This window comes from Arachis hypogaea, chromosome 16, assembly GCF_003086295.3.
Source record: "Arachis hypogaea cultivar Tifrunner chromosome 16, arahy.Tifrunner.gnm2.J5K5, whole genome shotgun sequence".
Taxonomy (NCBI): Eukaryota; Viridiplantae; Streptophyta; class Magnoliopsida; order Fabales; family Fabaceae; genus Arachis; species Arachis hypogaea.
The window spans coordinates 30170143-30191744 of NC_092051.1; the positions used below are offsets into that span (position 1 = coordinate 30170143).

The 21602-nt window shown below is 36.5% G+C and overlaps 1 protein-coding gene and 1 non-coding gene across 2 annotated transcripts; one reads left to right on the plus strand and one right to left on the minus strand.

The window, feature by feature from the left end:
* The first annotated feature begins 1329 nt into the window (after positions 1 to 1329).
* On the plus strand, positions 1330 to 3584 carry LOC112758205 (uncharacterized). Its single transcript, XR_011873602.1, has 3 exons — positions 1330 to 1668; positions 2066 to 2314; positions 3234 to 3584. It is a non-coding gene; the product is annotated as an uncharacterized protein (transcript).
* Positions 3585 to 8583: 4999 nt separating this feature from the next.
* Positions 8584 to 10785, minus strand: LOC112756940 (putative AC transposase). The gene is made up of 2 exons (XM_025805541.2): positions 8945 to 10785; positions 8584 to 8839 (listed from the first exon to the last, which is right to left on the minus strand). The coding sequence occupies exons 1-2, from the start codon at positions 10725 to 10727 to the stop codon at positions 8787 to 8789; spliced, it is 1836 nt and encodes a 611-aa protein (XP_025661326.2). The 5' UTR covers positions 10728 to 10785; the 3' UTR covers positions 8584 to 8786.
* Positions 10786 to 21602: the final 10817 nt, after the last annotated feature.

The following is a 21602-nucleotide window of genomic DNA, read 5'->3' on the forward strand; positions in this document are numbered from 1 at the left end:
ATGAGTTAATGGATAATCTGATAATCTCGCTGTACTTGCCTTTTAGGTAAAAGAATAACCACAGCTGGAATCCAAGTGAATGTCATTTTCGATCAAATCTATTTCTCTAGTAAGCCACACCTACACAAATATTAGCAGAAAGCAGAAGTGCCTAAATGGCTAAATGAGAAGACTGAATTCAACTTTTTAGTATAACAAAATATTTATATAAAAATAAAAAATAAATTATACAACAAAGGCATGTGAATATGCTGCAAATAACTAACCTTGGTTATAATGGTCAAAACGAGAGAGAGAGAGAGAGAGAGAGAGAGAGAGAGAGAGAGAGAGAGAGAGAGAGAGAGAGAGAGAGAGAGAGAGAGAGAGAGAGAGAGAGAGAGAGAGAGAGAGATTGTGCGATCTGCTTGGATATAATTAGATAAATAGTATTATTCTCTTTTATATACCAATAAATACCTGTCTAACATCTAACTCAATCTAAAAAAATAATAATAATGAAATTCATATGTTAGAATAGAAACAACACAAAAATTTCTAAATATACGAGGAACTAGGGTTTAGGGTTTAGGGTTTAGAGAGAGAGAGAGATTGTGCGATCTGCTTGGATATAATTAGATAAATAGTATTATTCTCTTTTATATATCAATAAATACCTGTCTAACATCTAACTCAATTTAAAAAAATAATAATAATGAAATTCATATGTTAGAATAGAAACAACACAAAAATTTCTAAATATATGAGGAACTAGGTGTTTAAATGTTAGAAACAAAAAACAAGGAAACAACCCACTTTAAAGAAACATACTATATACAAAATAATTAGAGTCAAATATGTGGTGAACAAAGTTAATGGAATTCACCTTTACTAATTACTATAAGCATACCTATATTGATATATAAGATGCAAATTGTGTTAATGTATAAACTAAAAAGAAGTTCATGGAGAAGATAAAATAGAATCTAATCCATTAACGAGGAGAATAGAGAATAGTGTAGCTAGTAACATTCTATAGTTCCACGTGATCTATTATTCTCGTCCTGGTAAATAAAGTTATATTATGTGGACACATTGCTAGCCTCTAATTTATTATCTATGTATTTTCCATGCAGTGTAAGATTTGCACTTTCAAGAAGAAGAAATGAATGAAGTATAGTTTACTAGTGTCGCAAGTCTTGTGGGTCAAACTCGTTAGCCAACGAGAAAAAAAAAAAAAAAAAAAAAAACCAAATGAGAGGCAAATAACCAAGAGTACCCAAAAAAAAATCTAATTGTAATATTATTGTCTTCTTGTTTAGTGAAAAATAGAAAAAAGATTGGTCTACACATTTACCCAGTGTATCAGGAATCACCCCCATTTTTGGAAAACAAATCACTCTCCCTTAGACTTTTGAGATTTGAACAAAATCAAATGATACTTCTACAAACTCAATGTGCACACCTAATTTAATTTTACAGTTTCTACTTTTTCTTCGTCTTTCTTTCCATCTTGCATGTTCTTGTGGTATGCTTAGTCAATTAACCACATTGGAATATATGATATATCTTTGTATATATATATATATAGCACCCAAGCATAAAGCCAATTTCATTCATCTTCCTCATTTCTCCACGTATTACAAAATTAGTGTTATTACTCTAGAATAAGGAGAAAATTTATTCTTCCAGGTTAGTGTGAAGCTTCAAGATTGATATCTTGAATTTTAATTAACATGCATTATTGACTATTATTGTTAGATGAATAAATGGGTCGTTATAACAAATCATTCTATCCAATAAACTACATATATGTTTATATTTTGTTAAAAAAAATTGTCATGTTATAAATATTTTTAGTTGTGTAGTAGTTTTACTCTTGATTAGATATTTAGATGTATATAATAATATTGTTGACCATTTTTTGTTCCAAAAAGAAATCTAAAGATAATTCAAAAATCAACCCTTAGAATAAAGCCCCTTTTCTATTGATTCCTTCGACATTTTCATCAAGACATATCTAACGAGATATAGTAGATATGGAATTTCATTTGATGATTCTCTTTGTTAAATATTTCTTTCAAGTTAGGTTTGTGGTTGACTAAGTCACAAGGAGAGAAACCTAATGACAAGTCGAAATTTATCGACCCAATTAAGAGCTCTTGTCGTAGATGACAACATGATCAACCGAAAGATTCATCAAAAGATGTTGAATGGTTTGGGAGTGGAATGCATGGGAGTAGCAAATGGAAAAGAAGCTGTAGATGTTCACGGTTATGGTCAAAGCTTTGACCTCATTCTTATGGACAAGGATATGCCCATCATGAATGGCATTGAGGTAATAAGCTAAGCTATTATAAGCTCATATTTTAAATTTAGACTGTATATATGTTCATGATATTTAGAAAATTAAAATGAAATGTTTTTATTGAAAGAATAAAAAAGCTTAAGCTTTTGATGCATTAACTAGTGCATTGGTTTAAATTTATTTATACAGTAGGTTAATTATGAAGTTCATTCCATCATCAGTTGCATTAGTCTCTTAACTATAGGTCTTGGACAATTTAAATAATGGAAATGAGAAAAACAAAATCTTGCTCAAATAAAATATCTTTATGCTCCTTCAACGCAAGAAGAGATAGAGAGTTGAGAGACTAATAAATTTTTGGTTCCTATAAAATTTCAGTTTAATTTTTTGTTTTAGTCTAGTATTTTTTAAAAAAAAAAATTGTTTTAGTTATTGCTGACTGTTGTGAAGTGTTAACATAACAGTTTAAATACTGGTATATTATGTATTTTTATATTGATTAACAAAGCAGTAGCAACAGAAACTAAAACTAAAGTCTTAAAACTAAAAGTTTTTAAATTTTATTGGACTAATAATTTTTTTTGGTAGAAACAAGAACCTTATTTATTTAAGCCAAGTTGATGAGATGACTAGCTAGTTTCCTAGGATAGGTTTACTATTTATGAAAAGACTAAGGATAAGGTTCAATATAATGTTAGAGAAATAATTTCTAAAAGAAAATTTCTGAAGTAAAGAATAAAATTGAATGAAGAGTGAAAATTGTAGTTATTTTTTTTTATTAAATATGCATTGCATATGATATTTTTATTTTTTTAATATATTTTTTTATTCTATTGTAAAAATTACAATCTTCACTTTTTACCTAATTTCATTTTTCACCATAACATAATTTTTTCTAGCATGTTGTGTAATGACTAATGAGATTGTCACGTTGCTTTTACATTTATAGGCAACAAAAAAGCTTCGGTCAATGGGCATTTGCAGCATGATTGTTGGTGTGTCATCACGTTCAATGGACGTGGAAATAAGAGAATTTATGGAAGCTGGCTTAAATGATTACCATGAGAAACCATTGACAACTGCTAAGCTTGCTTCCATTATTCATCATATCATCAACACCAAATAAATTATATATGTTTTACTTGAAATGTGAATAATTTCAGGCATATGTATGCTATGTCATATGCAAAAAATTTGTCCGTTCCATTATTGGTCTCTATAGTTACAATGATCCTTTTATTTTTGGAAAGTTCTTAAATGATCTTTGGGATAATTAAGTGGAAACTCATAACTTTTCTTACAGCAGTACAATGTATTATATTTGATATCACTTATATTTTTGACATTCTTTAAATAGTTAAATACTGAATAATTCCCAGAGATTAAAAAAAAATGCGTTAAAAGCTCTCAATCAGCACAATATTACATAAAAAATGTCCAAAAAATAAAAAAAAAAAAAAGAGAAAAAGAAGGAAAAAAGAAAAGAAAAAAAAGACTACCATAAACTATTGATGAGAACACCTCCTGTTCATGTCCTGGTTCGCAACTCAGCCAGACCCAAAAACAGAAAGTTCAATCTACTAAGGTTCATACCTATCTCATCATTATACTTGACTTGTTCAGACCGACCTCTATGCAGAATCTTAACTGCTTTTACAAATGTGCCTATATATTTAAATATGAAATCTTAACAACTCCCAGATAAAAAGGAGAGATAAACTACGTATCAGAAGAGGAAGGGAGGTTACAAGAGTGGTCACTAAGCCAACATTCCACCTATATAATACCCCTTCAGAAATCAGGTATTTCTCAACCCATAGCTCATAAATATGTATTAAACCTTTGCTAACTTGAGCATCGGAGTCCCTTGCAGATACCATCCCCTATCCTTACTCAAAAACATCGGATGGCCTCGCCACACCAGAGGAGACGTCGGACCCAACACCTTAAGGAGTCTGGAACTCATGTTCAGCCCCAAATCGTCATTTTTAGGTAATCTTCGGAACATTGGCGCCGTTGTTGGGGACCTAGAGTTTAACACCCAACTATGGCTAACTATTACCTAGAAGATGGACACACAACATCAGAATCGAAACTCCAAGATGAACAAATTAAAAATGATCGGGCAGTTGTCATCCCTCTCCCACCAAGAGATAGAGGAACTGATGAAGGAAGAGATAGAAACAATCCCAGTGAACGAAGATTAGGATTAGAGATCCATAGACTTGGAACATTAGGAGACAAAGAAGCAACAAAATTAATAGGTTTGTTCCACATGGACAACAAGGTCGATTGGAGTAGTTCGAGATTGCGTTGGAGCGATAATGTGAGTCTGAACGAGCTCTACAAAGAGAGGTACGACAATGTAGGAAGTTGGAAGAAAAATTAGAGAGATTGGAATCCGATCTCAAAGGTAGGAGATCTTGAGCTGGTCGAAAAACCACAACTCTGGAAAGTGAAGATCAATTCTCAGAATAAATCATGTGGGCTAAAGTCCCTAAAAACTTTAAGAGCTCAGACATGGACCTCTACGATAGAACGACTGACCCACGACACTACTTAAGCAATTTCAAAACTCGCATGTATTTGGCCGATGCTTTTGACACAACTCTGTGCAAAGCCTTTCTGACCACATTGGCCAAAGCGGCTTTGACAACTTGGCCAAGAACTTTCCCACTCAATTCTCCATTTAAAAAGACAAATCTAAGCATGCTCCAAGACTCTTGGGTGTCAAATAAGAAGTCGGAGAGTCTTCTAGATCCTACATGAAAAAGTTCAATAAAGTATATTTGGAGATTCAGAACATGCCCACTGAAGCAACTATCATAGGACTCATTAATATCCTCAGAGAAGGTCCTTTCTTATAGTCATATAAAAAAGGCACCCGACTTTTTTGTACAATATTCAACAACGAGATGAAAAATACATTAATCTGAAAGAAACTATTCAGATTATGAAGCCTCAACAAGATCGTCAAAATAACTACTAACTCAAGCACAAATAAAAAGACCACAAAAGAAGATGGGAGTGCGAAGATTGGAAAACATCGTCAAATCCCATAAAGCACCCTAAATAGACATGTTCACATTAACATAAAAGGACCCATTGAAGATAGAACAACTAAGTCATTTCAAAAAAGACATCTCAAAGAAGTCTACCAGGTCGAAAAAGGCTGTAATAAACCTGACCTTTCCACTAAAATTTTTGCACTAGAAGATATCAAAGGTATCGCTATCATCCATGATGATTTCTTGGTGATATAATATTATTAACCAATGTGAAACTCTAAATAAGATATTGGTAAACTAAGAGAGTTCTACAGACATCTTCAAATCTGCCTTCGACAAGAAGAAAATAGCTTAAAGGCGTACCCAAACACTCTATCTGGATTAGGAGAAACACCAATCTAATCACTTGGGTACATAAGCCCTTATACCATCTTCGGTAAAAGTTTTAGAGCCCATACCGTCAGTGTTGACTACATCGTGGTAGACACCCCATCTACCTACAATCCATCAATAGGTCAGACAACATTAAATCGACTAGCTGTAGTAATGTCCCCTTCTCATCTACGTATGAAGTTTCCAACAAAGGAGGGAATAGCTACCATTCATGGGGATCAATAGTCGGAGCATAAATTTTACAATAAAAGTATTAACTTCAGAAGTAGCCCCACAAGCAAAAAAGTCAATACGTTAGAGCTCAAATAGAGGCCACAGGCACATCAGACAATTTTCCAGCCCACAAATAGGAAATCATCTTTCCACCTATCCACGACATTGAATCAATAATCTTAATAGGGACAAATAAAGAAAGCCAAAGGATCGGACTCTATAATGAGGTTGAAACCTCCAAGCTTACAGAGAAAACTCCGACCCCGTCTTCGAGATATGACTTCAAAAAGAAGATTCCAAGAAAAAAGTGGCCATGATATACAATAAGAAGGTTGTACGACGAACCTTCTAAAATAGCGACCTCGCCTTGATTCAAAATGACATCGGGCCGAATCGGGTGAAGAAAAGATGGCAACAAAATGGAAGGATCCCAACAAAGTTACTTGGGAAAGAATTACTACAAAATATCCAACTTGCTTGAAAACAATCTACCTAGATCGTACCATGTCTACAACTAAAGAGATACGACAGCTAGAAAGCAAACCATACTCCTTGATGCACTATTTTCCCGACCTCAAGGCTTTACTAAAATATTTTTAACAAGGCATCAAAATAAGGACTAGGAGTTCCACTTGTAAAAAGCTCCTAGTAGCAACTGACCATCTATTGTAATTGCTTTCAAAGATTAATAAATCAAGTCACTTACATTTCTACAAGTTTTCATTGAATCTGACTTACATGACTTGAATTCGTGCTCGAAAAAGTGCGAAAATAGCTAAACCAACTTTGACAGTCGGGGCTATGAAGCGACGAGGTCTGAGTTCAAGGACTAATTATATAAACGAATCAAAGAGAAATCTAAATCGTAAAAAAAATCCTATAACCCACAATTCGTACGAAAAACGAGTTAGGAAAAAGTCGAAAATGACAAATCAAAAGTTGAAGCATGCATTGTAAGAGCTGATAAAGCCCTAAAACGGGTAAAAGAAAACACGACAAGAAAAATAATCATCAAGCTAAACAACTCATACAAAAATGAGTTAAAAAGGAAAGAAAGAATTGTAAAAATGATTCAAAAAAATTGAAACATAAAAACAATCCTCTAATTAAAATACCTCGTACTAATCGAGATAATGAAGTCAAAAAGGACAAATTAAAAAGCATGCAGTAAAAAGAAACAAGTTATGAGGTCTTCTATAAACTATACTAGAAGTTGGAAGCGTGCGAGTTTCAAAAGCATGCACAACACTTAGCAAAATTAAAGCTAACAAAGCTATTCAACAATGGATGTAACCCAGAAGAGTGCAAACAAAAGCATGCTAAGAAAAGCAGTGTGACTTAGTACAATTAAAGTCAAAATCTCCCAATAAAGGGCATAAATATCTAAAATATTATAATCTTTATTCAAAAATCTACAACTCGGAAAACATACACAAAAGGAAAAAACAAAGGAAAAGCAACAACAACATCAGAAGGAACGACCTCGAATGAAAGGTCGATAGTTGCAACATTCGAAAAGACCTCGTGAGTTCTATCTTTAGACTTAGGAGCATCTTCCTCAGTAGCATAAGAGGTATGAGGATCCACGATTTGGCCATCCACCACGACCTTGTCTGGGTCGATAAAAGAAATGACCAAGTCAGGCACCAACACTCGAACCTGAGCCTTCAAATTTTCTAGTGTAATCCAATCCCTTTTCAAAGCCTACTCAAGTTGCTCATAATCCTTTCTCATCCTCTCCAAGTCTTCAACTTCATGTCTTCATCGTAAAGTCGTACTTTCTCCGATTCAACCTTCTTTTGAGTCTCGAATTTAGTATCTCGGACCTCGTCACTCTCCTTAATCATCTTTCTTAGATCAATATTATCCGACCTCGTAGTGTTATGTTCAGCTTCAAGTCAGACATTCTCTTTCTCAAGAACCTCAATCTTAGAATGAAGGTCAGAAAGCTTAGATTGCAAGGTGTTGGAGAGAAGATTCTTTAAGCTTCTTCTGAATGGCCCTGCATATAACCAAAGTGTGAATCCTACTTTTTATGCACACCTCTAAGTTCTTCTCCATTCCCAGGTCATTTATAGCTATGTTGCTGTCCGACATGATATACTCATTAGTAAAGCTCAAAACATCAAACTTGGTATTAAAGGAGTTCCCTTACTTGTTGCTAAGATTTTTTTCTTTTACGAGAACTCTCTTGATCAAACCCTTGTCCAATTCATGAAACTTGGGAACTAGGGAAGCTTTGGAAGAACCTTGGTAATTTGAAGGTCGGGATCTATTTCAAACAACATGCGAAGAGGAGGGTGGCAACTCGGGAGAAGAATTCATATCCAAATGATCACGACCTTTTGTATTTCCAGTTGAGCTTGGCATTGATTTAAGTTTTTCTTGGAAGCTTTCAACTTATAAGCTTCAGATGAGCTGACCATTCTCTCTACTAAAAAGGAGAACTACTTCAGAATGCATATATATAAAAGAAACAAACCATACAACCTAGGGGTGTAATCGGTTCGGTTTGGTTCGGTTTTGGACCGAAAACCAACCGAACCGACCTGATCGGTTGAACTTTAATATCAACCATTCGGTTGGCTGCTTTCTGGACAACCGAACCGAACCGTACCGAACCAACAGCGGTTTGGTTCGGTCGGTTTTTTCGGTTTTTTTATATCTAATAAACAGAATTTAAAATATCATAAAATAAAGTTTAAAACCTTCAATAAACCAGAATTACAAGAGTATATCACATTCAAATCCAGTACAAATTCAACTTAATTAAATATAAAACAAAGGCAATTAAAAATGTCTAGCAAAACAAAAAAAATAAACACACTTTAAACCACAACAGTCACTTTAAAACAAATAAAAACCAAACAGCCAATCAACCACCATACTTAATCTGAATCCACACCAGACTCATCCTCATCTTCTCCGGTTGGTGCAATTTCTACAAAAATAAAACAAGAAAATCAATATAGATTATAAATATAATATAGATTATAGATTATAAACATAAACCATGAAAGGAACTACAAATTTCTTTTTTGCATACCTAATTCAAGTTTCTCAAACTCTTCAATAAGCTCCTCAAAATCAGTTGTCATTGGAGAAGCACGAAGCCAATTTTGTGTGCATATCAATGCCTCAACTGTCTTTGGAGTTAAAGAACTCCTATAGTTGTTAAGCACTCTTCCACCAGTGCTAAAAGCTGATTCTGAAGCAACAGTTGAGACCGGCATTGCTAGGACATCTCTAGCTATTTGGGATAAGATAGGATACTTGCTAGAATTTACCTTCCACCAATTCAATATGTCAAAAGTATTTTGATCACCAGGCTTCTCTAAACCATCCATCAAATACAAATCCACCTCATTCTTGTTGATGATCTCATGAAAATGCACCTCCTTAAAAAAATCACCAGCCATGTCGCCATCAGGTACTCCCACATCTGATGCACCATCCATTGTTGTTGAAGTAAAAGATCTTCCCCCATTATTTGCATTCATATAGCATTCAAACATCTTGGAGAAGGTTTCTTTCACTTTTGCACCCAAAAAATTAGCATCATCCTTATCATATAGCTTTTCAAAGCTAAAGTTGACAAACTTCAACTTGTATCTAGGATCAAGAATCACAGCAACAAAAATCGTCATGTTGATATTTTTAATGTTACCCCAGTACTTGTCATACTTAAGCTTCATCCTCTCAGCCATACTCCCAAGTAATGGATCTCGACTACCACAAGAAGCTTTGAACACACGCAAAATCTTACAAAACTCATGAAAATATTGAGAAGAAGTCACAAGCAAACTACCAGACACACTCTTTGTAACATCATGAAAAATTTTCAGGAATTCCATAAAGTGTTTTGCATTATCCCAATCAATATTCCTCGGAATACCACCTTGCATTAGAGCATATTCTGTATCTCTCTCCCCTAGCCTCTTGAACGCCTTTTGAAACTTCAAACCACTTTCAAGCATGGTGTATGTAGAGTTCCATCTAGTGGGAACATCGAGTTGGACAGTACACTTGTCTTGTATCCTAGCTTCCTTAATGAAATTTTTGAACCTATTCATACGACTAGGGGAAGCACGCACATATCTAATAGCATTTCTTATCTTGCTAATAGATTCATGCATCTCTTTCAATCCATCATTAACAACAAGATTAAGAATATGTGCACAACACCTAACATGCAAATGCTCTCCTTTCAAAGGATGTAAATTCCAATCCTCCATTCTAGTTCTTAGGTAAGATATTGCAGTGTCATTAGAACTAGCGTTATCAACAGTAATTGTGAACACTCTAGATATCCCCCACCCCAAAAGACATCTCTCAATCTTTCTACCAATTGTTTCTCCCTTGTGGTTTTTAATAAGACAAAAATTAATAATCCTCTTTTGCAATTTCCAATCATGATCAATGTAATGAGCAGTGAGACACATATAATTCAGATTTTGCACAGAAGTCCAACAATCAGTAGTTAAACAAACAGATTGATTCGGTTGCTTGAACACAGTTTTCAACCTATTCTTCTCACTAATATAGAGATTCCAACAGTCCTTAGCAACAGTAATCCTTCCCGGAAGTGAAAATCTAGGCTGCACAATACTCATATAGAATCTAAATCCCTCCCCCTCAACAAACTTGAATGGTAGCTCATCAACAATTATCATCCTAGCAAGGGCTTTTCTACACATTTCAGCATCAAAAGTAACTGCAGTAAATACCCCTTCACCCTCTTTTTTTTGTTGGAAGGTAAGGATTGTTTGACTAGGGTCACCCGACTCCCTAGGAAATTTTTTACATTGGTTCAACAAATGATAACGCATATTAGTTGTACCATTTCTATGAGAGTCACATGCATATGATGCACCACACCAATTACATTTAGCCCTAGGATGTGATGGCTTGGACTTAAGATCCCTTGTAAAGTGTTCCCAAGTCCAAGATCTAGGTCTAGAAGGTTTTCTGTTACCTTCATTAGCTTCATCCTTGCTATCCTCTTCATCAGTTTCCACAGTACTTGGAGATGGATTTGTTGGAGTTGCTCCCGGAGTTGCACCCACATTAGTTGAATGAACCTTCCTCTTCTTTGATCTAGGATGGGGCGGGGGTTTGGTAAGCACGCCGCTGTCCGTTGAAGAACGTACCGCGGACTCAACAATTTCACCCCCAACTTCAGGCGTCCGCTCACTGGGCACCTCATTGCTTGTTGGCTGCATATATATATAAACAGAACAATGAAAAATTAAGGTTTTTAATTCATGAACAGCACCAAAAGTATTGTTTCCAGCAACAAAACAAGCATCATTAACAGCTCTAACAGTCCACCAAAACAAGCATAATTAACAGCTCAAATAGTCCACCAAACTACACATTCAAGATGCATTATACTCAACATAACAAAGGAAGAATTTCACATATAAGTATAACCATCATTTATTATTTATTTTTCTATTTATTTCATAAGAAATATAATGAATTAATAGTATTCTAATAATGATTCGAAAACACAACATGCATTTAAAGAAATATATAAAGATTTAAGCTAGCATGAAGTTTCTGCATCAGTTTTTAAGAATAGCTCTCCTAGTAGGCTGCATCAGCATCATCGTAATTATTATTCAAACGCGTCCTAGAAGAACCCAAATTTTTCTGACATGGATCATAGGTGGAAGCACATACATAAAGTAGTTTAGTTAGCTGTATGAGGAGGCAATTTGTCAAGCCATTATTTAATGTTACACTTACACTTAAACATAAGTGGGATGATGACAAAGCAAGGGGTTTATGTATGTCATGCCATTAATTTTAAGCAAATGGATCATTTTAATTTAGCTAAACTACAGCTTGTGGTCTCAAATGGAACATAATAATGGAAACGTTCAAAATTAATTGGGGCATGTGCTATGTAGACAAGCCAGGAAATTCTAGATTAGTACTGCTTCAGGACACTACTGCATTCCTCAGATACCAAAAGTCCAAGATTAAGGTTAATCATAACATGTACTAGATTCTCTTGATTAATTAATCATAAATTGTTACAAGTTACAATTTTTTTCTATCAATTGGAAGTGTAATAAATAAATCTTTTTTTTCCTTATAGTTTATGAAATATATATTTAGAATCAATTATAGGCTTCAATAATAAAATTAAAGAAACATGTACCTTGACATCAAATACATCATCACATTTGGAGTCAAACATGATCTTAGTTAACGGCATTGAATGGCACAGGGGAATTAAAGAATCAATTTCCTTTTTCTTGAAGTAACCTTGCTTCAGGTTATTATTGACACTAATTAGAATAAGGTCTCCTATGCACCCAGAAACCAAAAAGAAATACTATCATGTGCCAAAGAACATAAGATTCTATGCAGTTTGTCCCAAACAAGATATATAATAGACCTTCTATCAAAATTGGGAATGAGTGAAGCTAGTCCAATGCCTATTTCAATGATTTCATCCCTAAAATTACTATCAAGTATCAACTGCCACTTTTAGCCAGTTCATGCACTCACCACTAAAGCTGAATTCTAAAGCTTGACAGCAAACTTCATATTACCTCACAAGCAATGTATTCAATGAATGTCTCTATTTTTCATCCAGGAAAAAAATTAAAATAAAAAAAAAGCGATGCATTATCCTGTGAGTTCTTGATGTAGCCAATACAAACAGAATTTCTAGCTACAGAATTTCTAAAAAACATAACCACAAAAGCACAAACAGAATTTCTAAAAATCATAACCACAAATAGAATTTGTAAAAACAATTGTTCAGGTTAAATCAAGCACAGTATCACTAAATAGAATCTCTAAAAATAATTGTTCAGAATTTCTAACCTCCGAAGAAGACATTGTGGAGTTGCTTTCTGCAGGAGATGGCTTGGTGACAGGAGTGCTGCTCGGCGGTCGAGTTGGACTGCGACGGCCACTGGAGTCTTGCTTGGCGACTGGACTGCTGCTTGGCGACAGGACGGTGACAGGACTGCTTCTCGGTGAATGGATTGCTCCTCGGCGACGGCGACCCAGCGAGGCAGCGACGGCGACCCAGCGACGGCGATGACTGAAGAGAAGAAGAGAGGAAGAGAAGCTAGGGTTCTCCTTCAGGGTCTCCTTCTCTCGAGCATGGTGGAATCGAAGGTGGAAGTGTGGAACCGTGGTCGTGGAAGAGAAGAACAGAGGAAGAAAGCTAGGGCTCCGGATTCGCCGTTCGCGTAAAAGAGAGGAAGAAGGCTAGGGCTGTGTGTGAAGTTGCCCTTTTATACCTAGGTTAAAGGGCAGCTTAGTAAAAACACACCATTGAACCCTCATTATTCGGTTCGGTCCGGTTCGGTTCGGTTTCTTTCGAGTCAACCGAAAACCGAACCGAACCGATCGGTTTATTTCGAAAAAACCAAAAAAAACCAATTTTTCGGTTTTTTAATCGGTTGTTTTAAAATTCGGTTCGGTTCTGCGGTAATTTTCGGTCCGGTTCGGTAATTTACACCCCTAATACAACCTATAAAAGTCTACCTAGTTCAGTTCAGACAAAAATTGGATTTTTTAAGAAGTAATGCTTTAGTAGGAAGATGATTGGGAGCTCAACCCTAACATTCTTAAAACATCTCAACCATTGTCATCTCTTCTCCAATAAAATTCTCCAAGTCAGAACGAATGATCTCAAGTTTAGAGTTCCAATAAAGATGGAACATGTACTCGAACTTCTCATTCAACCAAAGGTGATGACATAGCAACACTTACGACGATGACAACGACGACATCACTGTACCAAAGGCAGCACCACCATCTCTGACGGGGTAAGAACTCCACAACACAACTAGCCACAACCAAAGAAAAGTCAAAAGAGAAAGAGAAAGAAATTATTTTTCTCGTAAGGAATTATTTTTTCCAACGTCCATTCATCTTCAAAGCATTGGTATCATATCAACATCAACCAGACAGAAATAATAAGTAGTAACGAAAAAGATGCGAGACTATTTGAAAAAAGAGGATGAAGTGAAAAACACTTGATGAAATCCGAAGCAGTGATAATGAGGATGAAGGAGTAAATAATATCAAAAGTTTTTCAAAAAGGAAAAGAAGAAGAAGAGTGAGAAGAAACATGCTATAAATAAATAGCTAGTAGGGACAAAAAAATTCATCTCACTCTGATTTAAAGGATGGACAGAATTACCAAAGCAATTGAAAAAGTGCGCGAACAGCTGAAGCAACACACATATCAATCACGTCAAAGTTTTCAACTTCTTGGAGCTACAAATCACGTTGAGAATACAACTTCAACCCTAAAGGCTCCAACTCCAACCAACCCGCTTTTATAAATTAAAACGACTCAGGATAGATACTCAAACAGCTATTCGACTCGGTGAAATCACGATTTGTTGGCTTAAATGATAAGATTCTTGCTCGAGATCCGATTTTTCAAAATCCGACCTCGAGTACTGTTCATACCCTGACCCGCAACTCAGCTAGGCCAAAAGACAAAAATCCAAATCTACTAAAGTCCACACCCATCTCATTGTCATGCCCGACTTGTTCATACCGACTTCTGTGCAGAATCTTAAATGCTCCTACAAATGTGCCCATATATTTAAATATGAGATCTTAACAACTTTTAGATAAAAGGGAAAGATAACTACCCACCAAAAGAGGATGGGAGATTACAAGAGTGGTCAGTAAGTCACCATTTCAACTATATAAATACCCCCACAGAACTCAGGTATTTTTCAACCCATAACTCATAAACTTGTATTAAATATTTGCTAATTTAAATATCGGAGTCTTTTACAGACATCATTCTCTATCTTCACTCAAAGACGTCAAATGACCTTGCTACACCATAAGAGACATCGAGCCCAACACCTTAAAGAATATGGACTTCACATTCAGATCTACATCGTCAGTTTTAGATAACTTCCAAAACACCTTTCTAAAAAAAAGAACTCAAAATCAAAGAAACTTTGAGACGTGGTTCCAAAAATGTAGAAAAAATGGATTCTCTTGGGATATAATTTTTTTATAATTGAGTAAGTCTCAATTAGAAACGAATATTGGAACAAATATTACAATAGCAATTAAAAGAAAAAAAAAAAAATCAAGCCATACCCGTCGTCAAATTTTTCATAATTTATGTTTTCTTTTTTCTTTCCGACCAATATTATTATTCTGATCTTGTTACTTCTACTATCCTATCAATTGATATACATGTCCCTTAATATCTATTTACTATTTGTCAATTGTCACATCAGCTTTGTAAGTAGCTATTCTTATTAGCGTCTCCTATATACTACTTCTTCTTCTTCTTTCTTTCTTTCTTTCTTTCTTTCTTTTTTATTTTTTATTTTTTTATAACACAAAAAGGATAACATTTGTATGTATTTCTTAAATGTATTATAAACACACAATGAATAAGTGTCTATCTATACATATAAGGAAAAAAAAAAGAGTAGATGCTAGCCCACATGTTAATGTTAATGTTAATGTTATGCAAAATAAGGTGAAAAAACGAAAAACTAAAGAGAGATCTCTTATTATATTGATGAATGAATGTATACATAGAGGGGCACGAAATAGAGGAAGATCCTAACTTCAAAGGAATTTATTTGAAGTCGCAATAAGTAGTAGTTCAAAAGAATATTAGCATCTATCCATTTTTTTTTTCTTTTTGGTCAACAATATAAACATCTACCTAATGTGTGTATATGTTTGGATGATGTTCCCATGTGCATGAACTTTTGTTGTCTGGGCTCTTTTTCAAAAAATTCTAAGGAACTAATGTTAATTCAGCTAATTAATTCGAAAGAAATGAATATAAAAATATCCAAAATTAAAAACAATAAAAAATCTAAAATTTAAGTAGAAAAATATTGAAAAGTGAAATAAAAAAATAAATTTAGAGTTTAGAATTTAATATTTAAAGTTTAGAATTTAGGATTAGAGTTTAAAATTTAGAATTTGAGATTTAGGATTTATAATTTAAGATATAGAGTTTAGGATTTAGAATGGATGGCGATAACAGGGTGGTGGCCAGTGGTGGTTGGAGGCGATGGTGGCTAGCTAGTTAAAGTTGTGATGTTGAGAAGAAGAAAGAAGAAATGAAAAGGATTAAAAATATAATTTTCAAAAAATATTAAGTAGGTTTGTTTAGTTAAAGTCCAATAATTTATTATTAGGTGAAGTTAGTTGATTATTTTGCAAGATTCTAAAAAAAAATCGATTATTGAACTGATAGAGTTATAAATTCAAAAGTATAAAGACTCAATCAAAATTTAATTATAGTTGAATCAAATATAATAAAATAATATATTTTTTTAAAAGTAACATTTTATGTTTAGTATTTTAAATTGGTTAATCACTAAAGAAGCATACAAATTCAATTCGGTCAATTAACCAGTTTTTTGACCAATTTGTTGCCAACTAATTTTTTATCTGAACCGGATCTATCTAGTGACTTTTTTTGATTAACCAACTGAATCGTTTGGTTCAGTCCGATTCTCAAAACTATATTTTTTTTGTTGGTTTTCTAGTGAATTTAGTCTTTTACTTTATCCATCTAATTATGTTTTTATATGTGTCATGTTTTTAATATAAATAAAACGCAGTGTAGATTTGAATTTTATAAAATAATAAGTAAATCATACCAAATTTAAAAGTTTTACTCTTCAACTTAAATGAGAATAAATTACACAAAGTAAGAGGATTTAAGATGAATACATAAATTTCCTTTACCCAATGCAATTTTAAGCTTGTTTCATGGTTCCTGTTAGAGAATCAATATAAATCAATTAGCATCGTCTATATTTATATAGCATATCTGTACATTAATTGTAGGATTCTATGTCTTTATTACTTTGATTCACTTAGCACCTATAAATACCCCTTGTATATTGTACCTCAACATCACAATTCAATAATACACTTTTCATATTATTCTCTCAGTCTCTTGTTTCTAACATGGTATCAAGAGCTTAGGTCTTTTTTTTTCCGATGAATATTAGTTCATAGCCCCTTTGTTTTTTTCTTGTCGGCAGTGTTCTTTGGCCTCCTTTTTCGTTCTCTTTTTGACGCTTTGGTTCGTCACCCCCATAACCATCTTGTTCGTCTTGTCGCCGTGATTCCAACGCAACCAGAACCGTCGCCATCCGCCTCCGGACGCGCCTCCACGCGCCGCCGAAAGACGCTGCCACGACCAGGTTGACCTTCCCTCCAGCTTCCACCCGTGCCACTTTGCTCGCAATTTTCGAGCTGTTTCCGACGCTTTGGTTCGTCACCTCCGGCATCATCGTGTTCTTCTCTCCGTCAGCTTTCCAACGCCGCCAAGATCTCCTCCAGAGACCGCCGCACGCGCCTCCACGCGCCTCCAGAACGTTGCTGTCCACCACCACTCTTTTCTCATCCAGAAGCTTCAGCAGCCGTTAGATCTCAGCGCTGATCGGACGTTCCATCCGCTGCCACGTGTCGCCAGAAGCTTCTCGTTTGACCCGCGCGCGCTAGCCCGACCCGCACGCGATCCGGCTCGACCCGGCTTTGACCCGCGTCCTTCTCCTGCCAGCGTGTCTCCTCTGCTCCACTCCGGTGCCGCCACGTGTCTTCACCCCCTCTGACGTGGCGCTGACGTCACTGCTGACGTGGCGCTGACATAGTGCTGACGTGGCTGACAAGCGGACCCTCCCTAAGGTTTTTTGGTGAGCTCTTTCCGATTTCGCGCTCCGTTTTCTCATTTTCTGCTTCGAAATTGCAGTTTTCTCTCCTCTTTTTGATTTGTGTGACTCCTGTTATGGAAAAGTCGGATATTTTTGTTGCCACAGACAGAAAGGATACATTCTGTCGAAACTGCAACCGTTTTGGGCACCTTTTCTCCGTCTGCCCCTCTGTTGAATGTCGGACATGCCACCAGAAAGGGCATATTAGCTACCATTGTTCACAGTTGCTCTGCCGTTATTGCAAGCTCTCGGGACATTTGATTACTACCTGTCCTACTCGTCCCCCACGTCATGCGCCTGCTTCTACTGTTGCTGCTACTACTGCACCTACCCCCTCTGCACCTTTCAACCCGTCTTCTGTCTCTCTATCTGATATTGCATCTCTTCTACGGCGTCTTCTCTCTGTTTCTGGTAATACTCCTGCTGCTTTATCAACCCCTTCAGGTGATTCTAAATGGTACTTTGACTCGGGTTGCTTTAATCACATGTCTCCGTTGCGTAATATTTTCTCGTCCATGTCTACAACTACAAATGGACCTTCTGTCAATACTGCAAATGGCTCCCTCTTGCACGCAACACACAAGGGTTCTATATCCCAGTCATCTCTTAATCTTCCAGATACTTACTACATTCCCAATTTACACTTCAATCTTATTTCTGTTGGTCAACTTGTTGATTTGGGCTTTGACGTCACCTTTTCTATTTCTGGTTGTCGTGTACAGGATCCTCGGACGGGACAAATCATCGGGACTGGACGTAAGGTCGGAAGGTTGTTTGAACTCGAAAGTCTTCATATTCCTCCTGTACCAAATCTCTGTGCTGCTTCTTCTCCCTCTACCCTTCACTTATGGCATCAACGTCTTGCCCACACCTCCTTAGGAAAACTGCGTCCTCTTGTGTCTCAAGGTGTTTTAGGTCAGGTTCCAAATGAATCTTTTTATTGCATTTCTTGCCAAACTGCCAAACAACCTGCTTTATCTTTTCACAATAATTCATCTCTTGCTTGCTCTCCTTTTGATATCATTCACTCTGATGTTTGGGGCCCCGCTCCCACTGCCTCTATGGGCGGAGCTCGATACTTTGTCGTTTTCATTGATGATTATTCCCGTTTTACTTGGGTTTATTTGATGACTAATCGCCATGAGTTACCTCAGATATATATCAACTTTGCTACTATGATTAAAACTCAGTTTTCCAAGGTCATTAAGGTTTTCCGACGTGATAATGCTATGGAATACCGTGATTCCAAACTCTTAGCCTTTCTTGCAGAACAGGGTACTCTGTCTGAGTTTTCTTGTCCTGGTACGTCTCAACAAAATGGTAGAGCTGAACGCAAACACCGTCACATTCTTGACTCCGTCCGTGCAATGCTCCTTTCTTCTTCGTGTCCTGAGCGTACTTGGGGTGAAGCTGTTCTTACTGCTGTTCATGTTATCAATAGACTCCCTTCTTCTGTTCTTGGTAATGTTACTCCCTTTGAGCGTCTTTATCATACCCCCCCAGATTATAGTTCTCTTCGAGTTTTTGGTTGTGTATGTTTTGTTCTTCTTCAGCCTCATGAACATAGTAAACTTGAACCTCGGGCTCGTATGTGTTGTTTTCTTGGTTATGGCACTGAACACAAGGGTTATCGTTGTTGGGATCCTCTCTCTAAACGTATTCGTATATCTCGTCATGTTGTCTTCTGGGAGCACCACATGTTTTCTCGGTTCTCATCCTTTGAGTCGATTCCTACTACTCAGTCACCTTTGTTCACTAACCCCAATGTTGATCTTTTTCCTAGTGATGATTCTACAGGTTCTATCTCGAGTGACCCTCCACAGCCTCCTGTTCCTCCGCCTTCTCCATCTCCCGATGATTCCAGACCGGACGATGATCCTGCTCCTACCGTCATGCCTCCTCCTCCCGCTCGTTTTTCTAGGGTAAGGAATCCACCTCCTCATCTTCTTGATTACCATTGCTTTTCTACTATTCTTCATCAACATGAACCTAAGGCATTCAGAGAAGCCTCCTCAAACCCAAATTGGCAACAAGCAATGCAAGAAGAATTACAGGCACTTGAAAAGGCACACACCTGGGATCTGGTTGATCCTCCTTCTGATCAGGAAGTTGTGGGCAGTAGATGGGTCTACAAGATCAAGACTCGCTCTGATGGCTCTATTGACCGTTATAAGGCCCGTTTGGTTGCTCAAGGTTGTACGCAAGAGTATGGTATTGATTATGAAGAGACTTTTGCCCCTGTCGCTCGTCTTACGTCTGTTAGAGCTCTTCTTGCCATCGCCGCGGCTAAAAAATGGACTCTCAGTCAGATGGATGTGAAGAATGCATTTCTTAATGGGGATTTGAAAAAGACAGTCTATATGAAACCACCTCCGGGATATCCTTGTCCTTCTAATAAGGTTTGTCTCCTTCGCAAGGCACTTTATGGACTTAAGCAAGCTCCTCGTGAATGGTTTGACAAGTTCAGCACTACCATATGCAGTCTTGGTTTTACTTCTAGCCCTCATGAGAATGCGCTCTTCATTCGTAAAAGCGAACGTGGAGTTGTTCTTCTACTTCTGTATGTTGATGACATGATAATTACTGGGGATGATGTTGATGGTATCTCTGATCTCAAGGCCTCACTTCACCGTACCTTTGAGATGAAAGATCTTGGTTCTCTCAGCTATTTTCTTGGTCTCGAGGTCATCTCCACCGATGATGGCATCTATCTCTCTCAGGCTAAGTATGCTTCAGATCTTCTTGCTCGCGCTGGGATTACAGATAGTCGCACTGAGTCTACTCCTCTTGAGCCTAATGTTCGATTTACCCCTATGGATGGCACTGTTTTGGATAATCCGACACTTTATCGCCAGTTAGTTGGAGGTCTCGTCTACTTGACTGTCACCCGACCAGACATTGCCTATCCGGTTCATGTCCTCAGCCAGTTCTTGTCAGCTCCTCGTACTACTCACTATGCGGCAGTTCTTCGCATTCTTCGGTATGTCAAAGGCACTCTATTTCATGGCCTTCATTTTTCTGCCCATTCCTCTTTGACCCTTCAGGCATACTCTGATGCTGATTGGGCTGGTGATCCCACTGATCATCGTTCTACTACTGGTTACTGTTTGTTTCTTGGTGACGCTCTCATCTCTTGGCGTGCTAAGAAGCAAACATTCACTGCTCGCTCAAGCACAGAAGCTGAGTACCGTGCCCTCGCTGACACCACTGCTGAGGTTATCTCGGTTCGTTGGCTTCTCGAAGATCTGGGTGCTTCTCAGTCGTCTCCTACTGATGTTTTTTGTGATAACCGCAGTGCTATTCAGATTGCCCATAATGATGTGTTTCATGAACGCACCAAACACATTGAGATTGATTGTCACTTTGTTCGACAACGTATCCTTATTGATGCTGTTCGTCTCATTGCCGTTGGGACACTGGATCAGACTGCTGATATCTTCACGAAAGCTCATCACCCGACTCGCTTTCGGACTTTGTTATCCAAACTCAAGTTGGTATCCTTAGCTCCCACTTGAGTTTGAGGGGGGATGTTAGAGAATCAATATAAATCAATTAGCATCGTCTATATTTATATAGCATATCTGTACATTAATTGTAGGATTCTATGTCTTTATTACTTTGATTCACTTAGCACCTATAAATACCCCTTGTATATTGTACCTCAACATCACAATTCAATAATACACTTTTCATATTATTCTCTCAGTCTCTTGTTTCTAACAGTTCCTTTTTGTTCTTAAATCGCACCATAGTGTCTTTATCTATCGCAAAACATAAATCCCACTTTGATAATATATTTTTGGGTAAAGTATATTTTTTGTTCCTGAAGTTTGACAAAAGTTTTAAAATTATTCCTAAGTTTTATTTTGTTTCAATTTTGTCCCAAAAATTTTCGATTTGCATCAAATATACCCCTAACGGCTAATTTTTCAAAAAATTTGAGACCAATTCAACAACAATTTCATAAGAACAACTCTCAACACAAGCAAATCAAGCATAATT

Excerpts from the sequence above, each read along its gene's own strand:
- LOC112756940 (XM_025805541.2), bottom strand. The coding sequence starts at position 10,727 with ATGCGTTATCATTTGTTGAACCAATGTAAAAAATTTCCTAGGGAGTCG. Across the intron at positions 8,840-8,944 it reads GTTTGAGAAACTTGAATTAG|AAATTGCACCAACCGGAGAA; the intron begins GTATGCAAAAAA and ends TTATTTTTGTAG.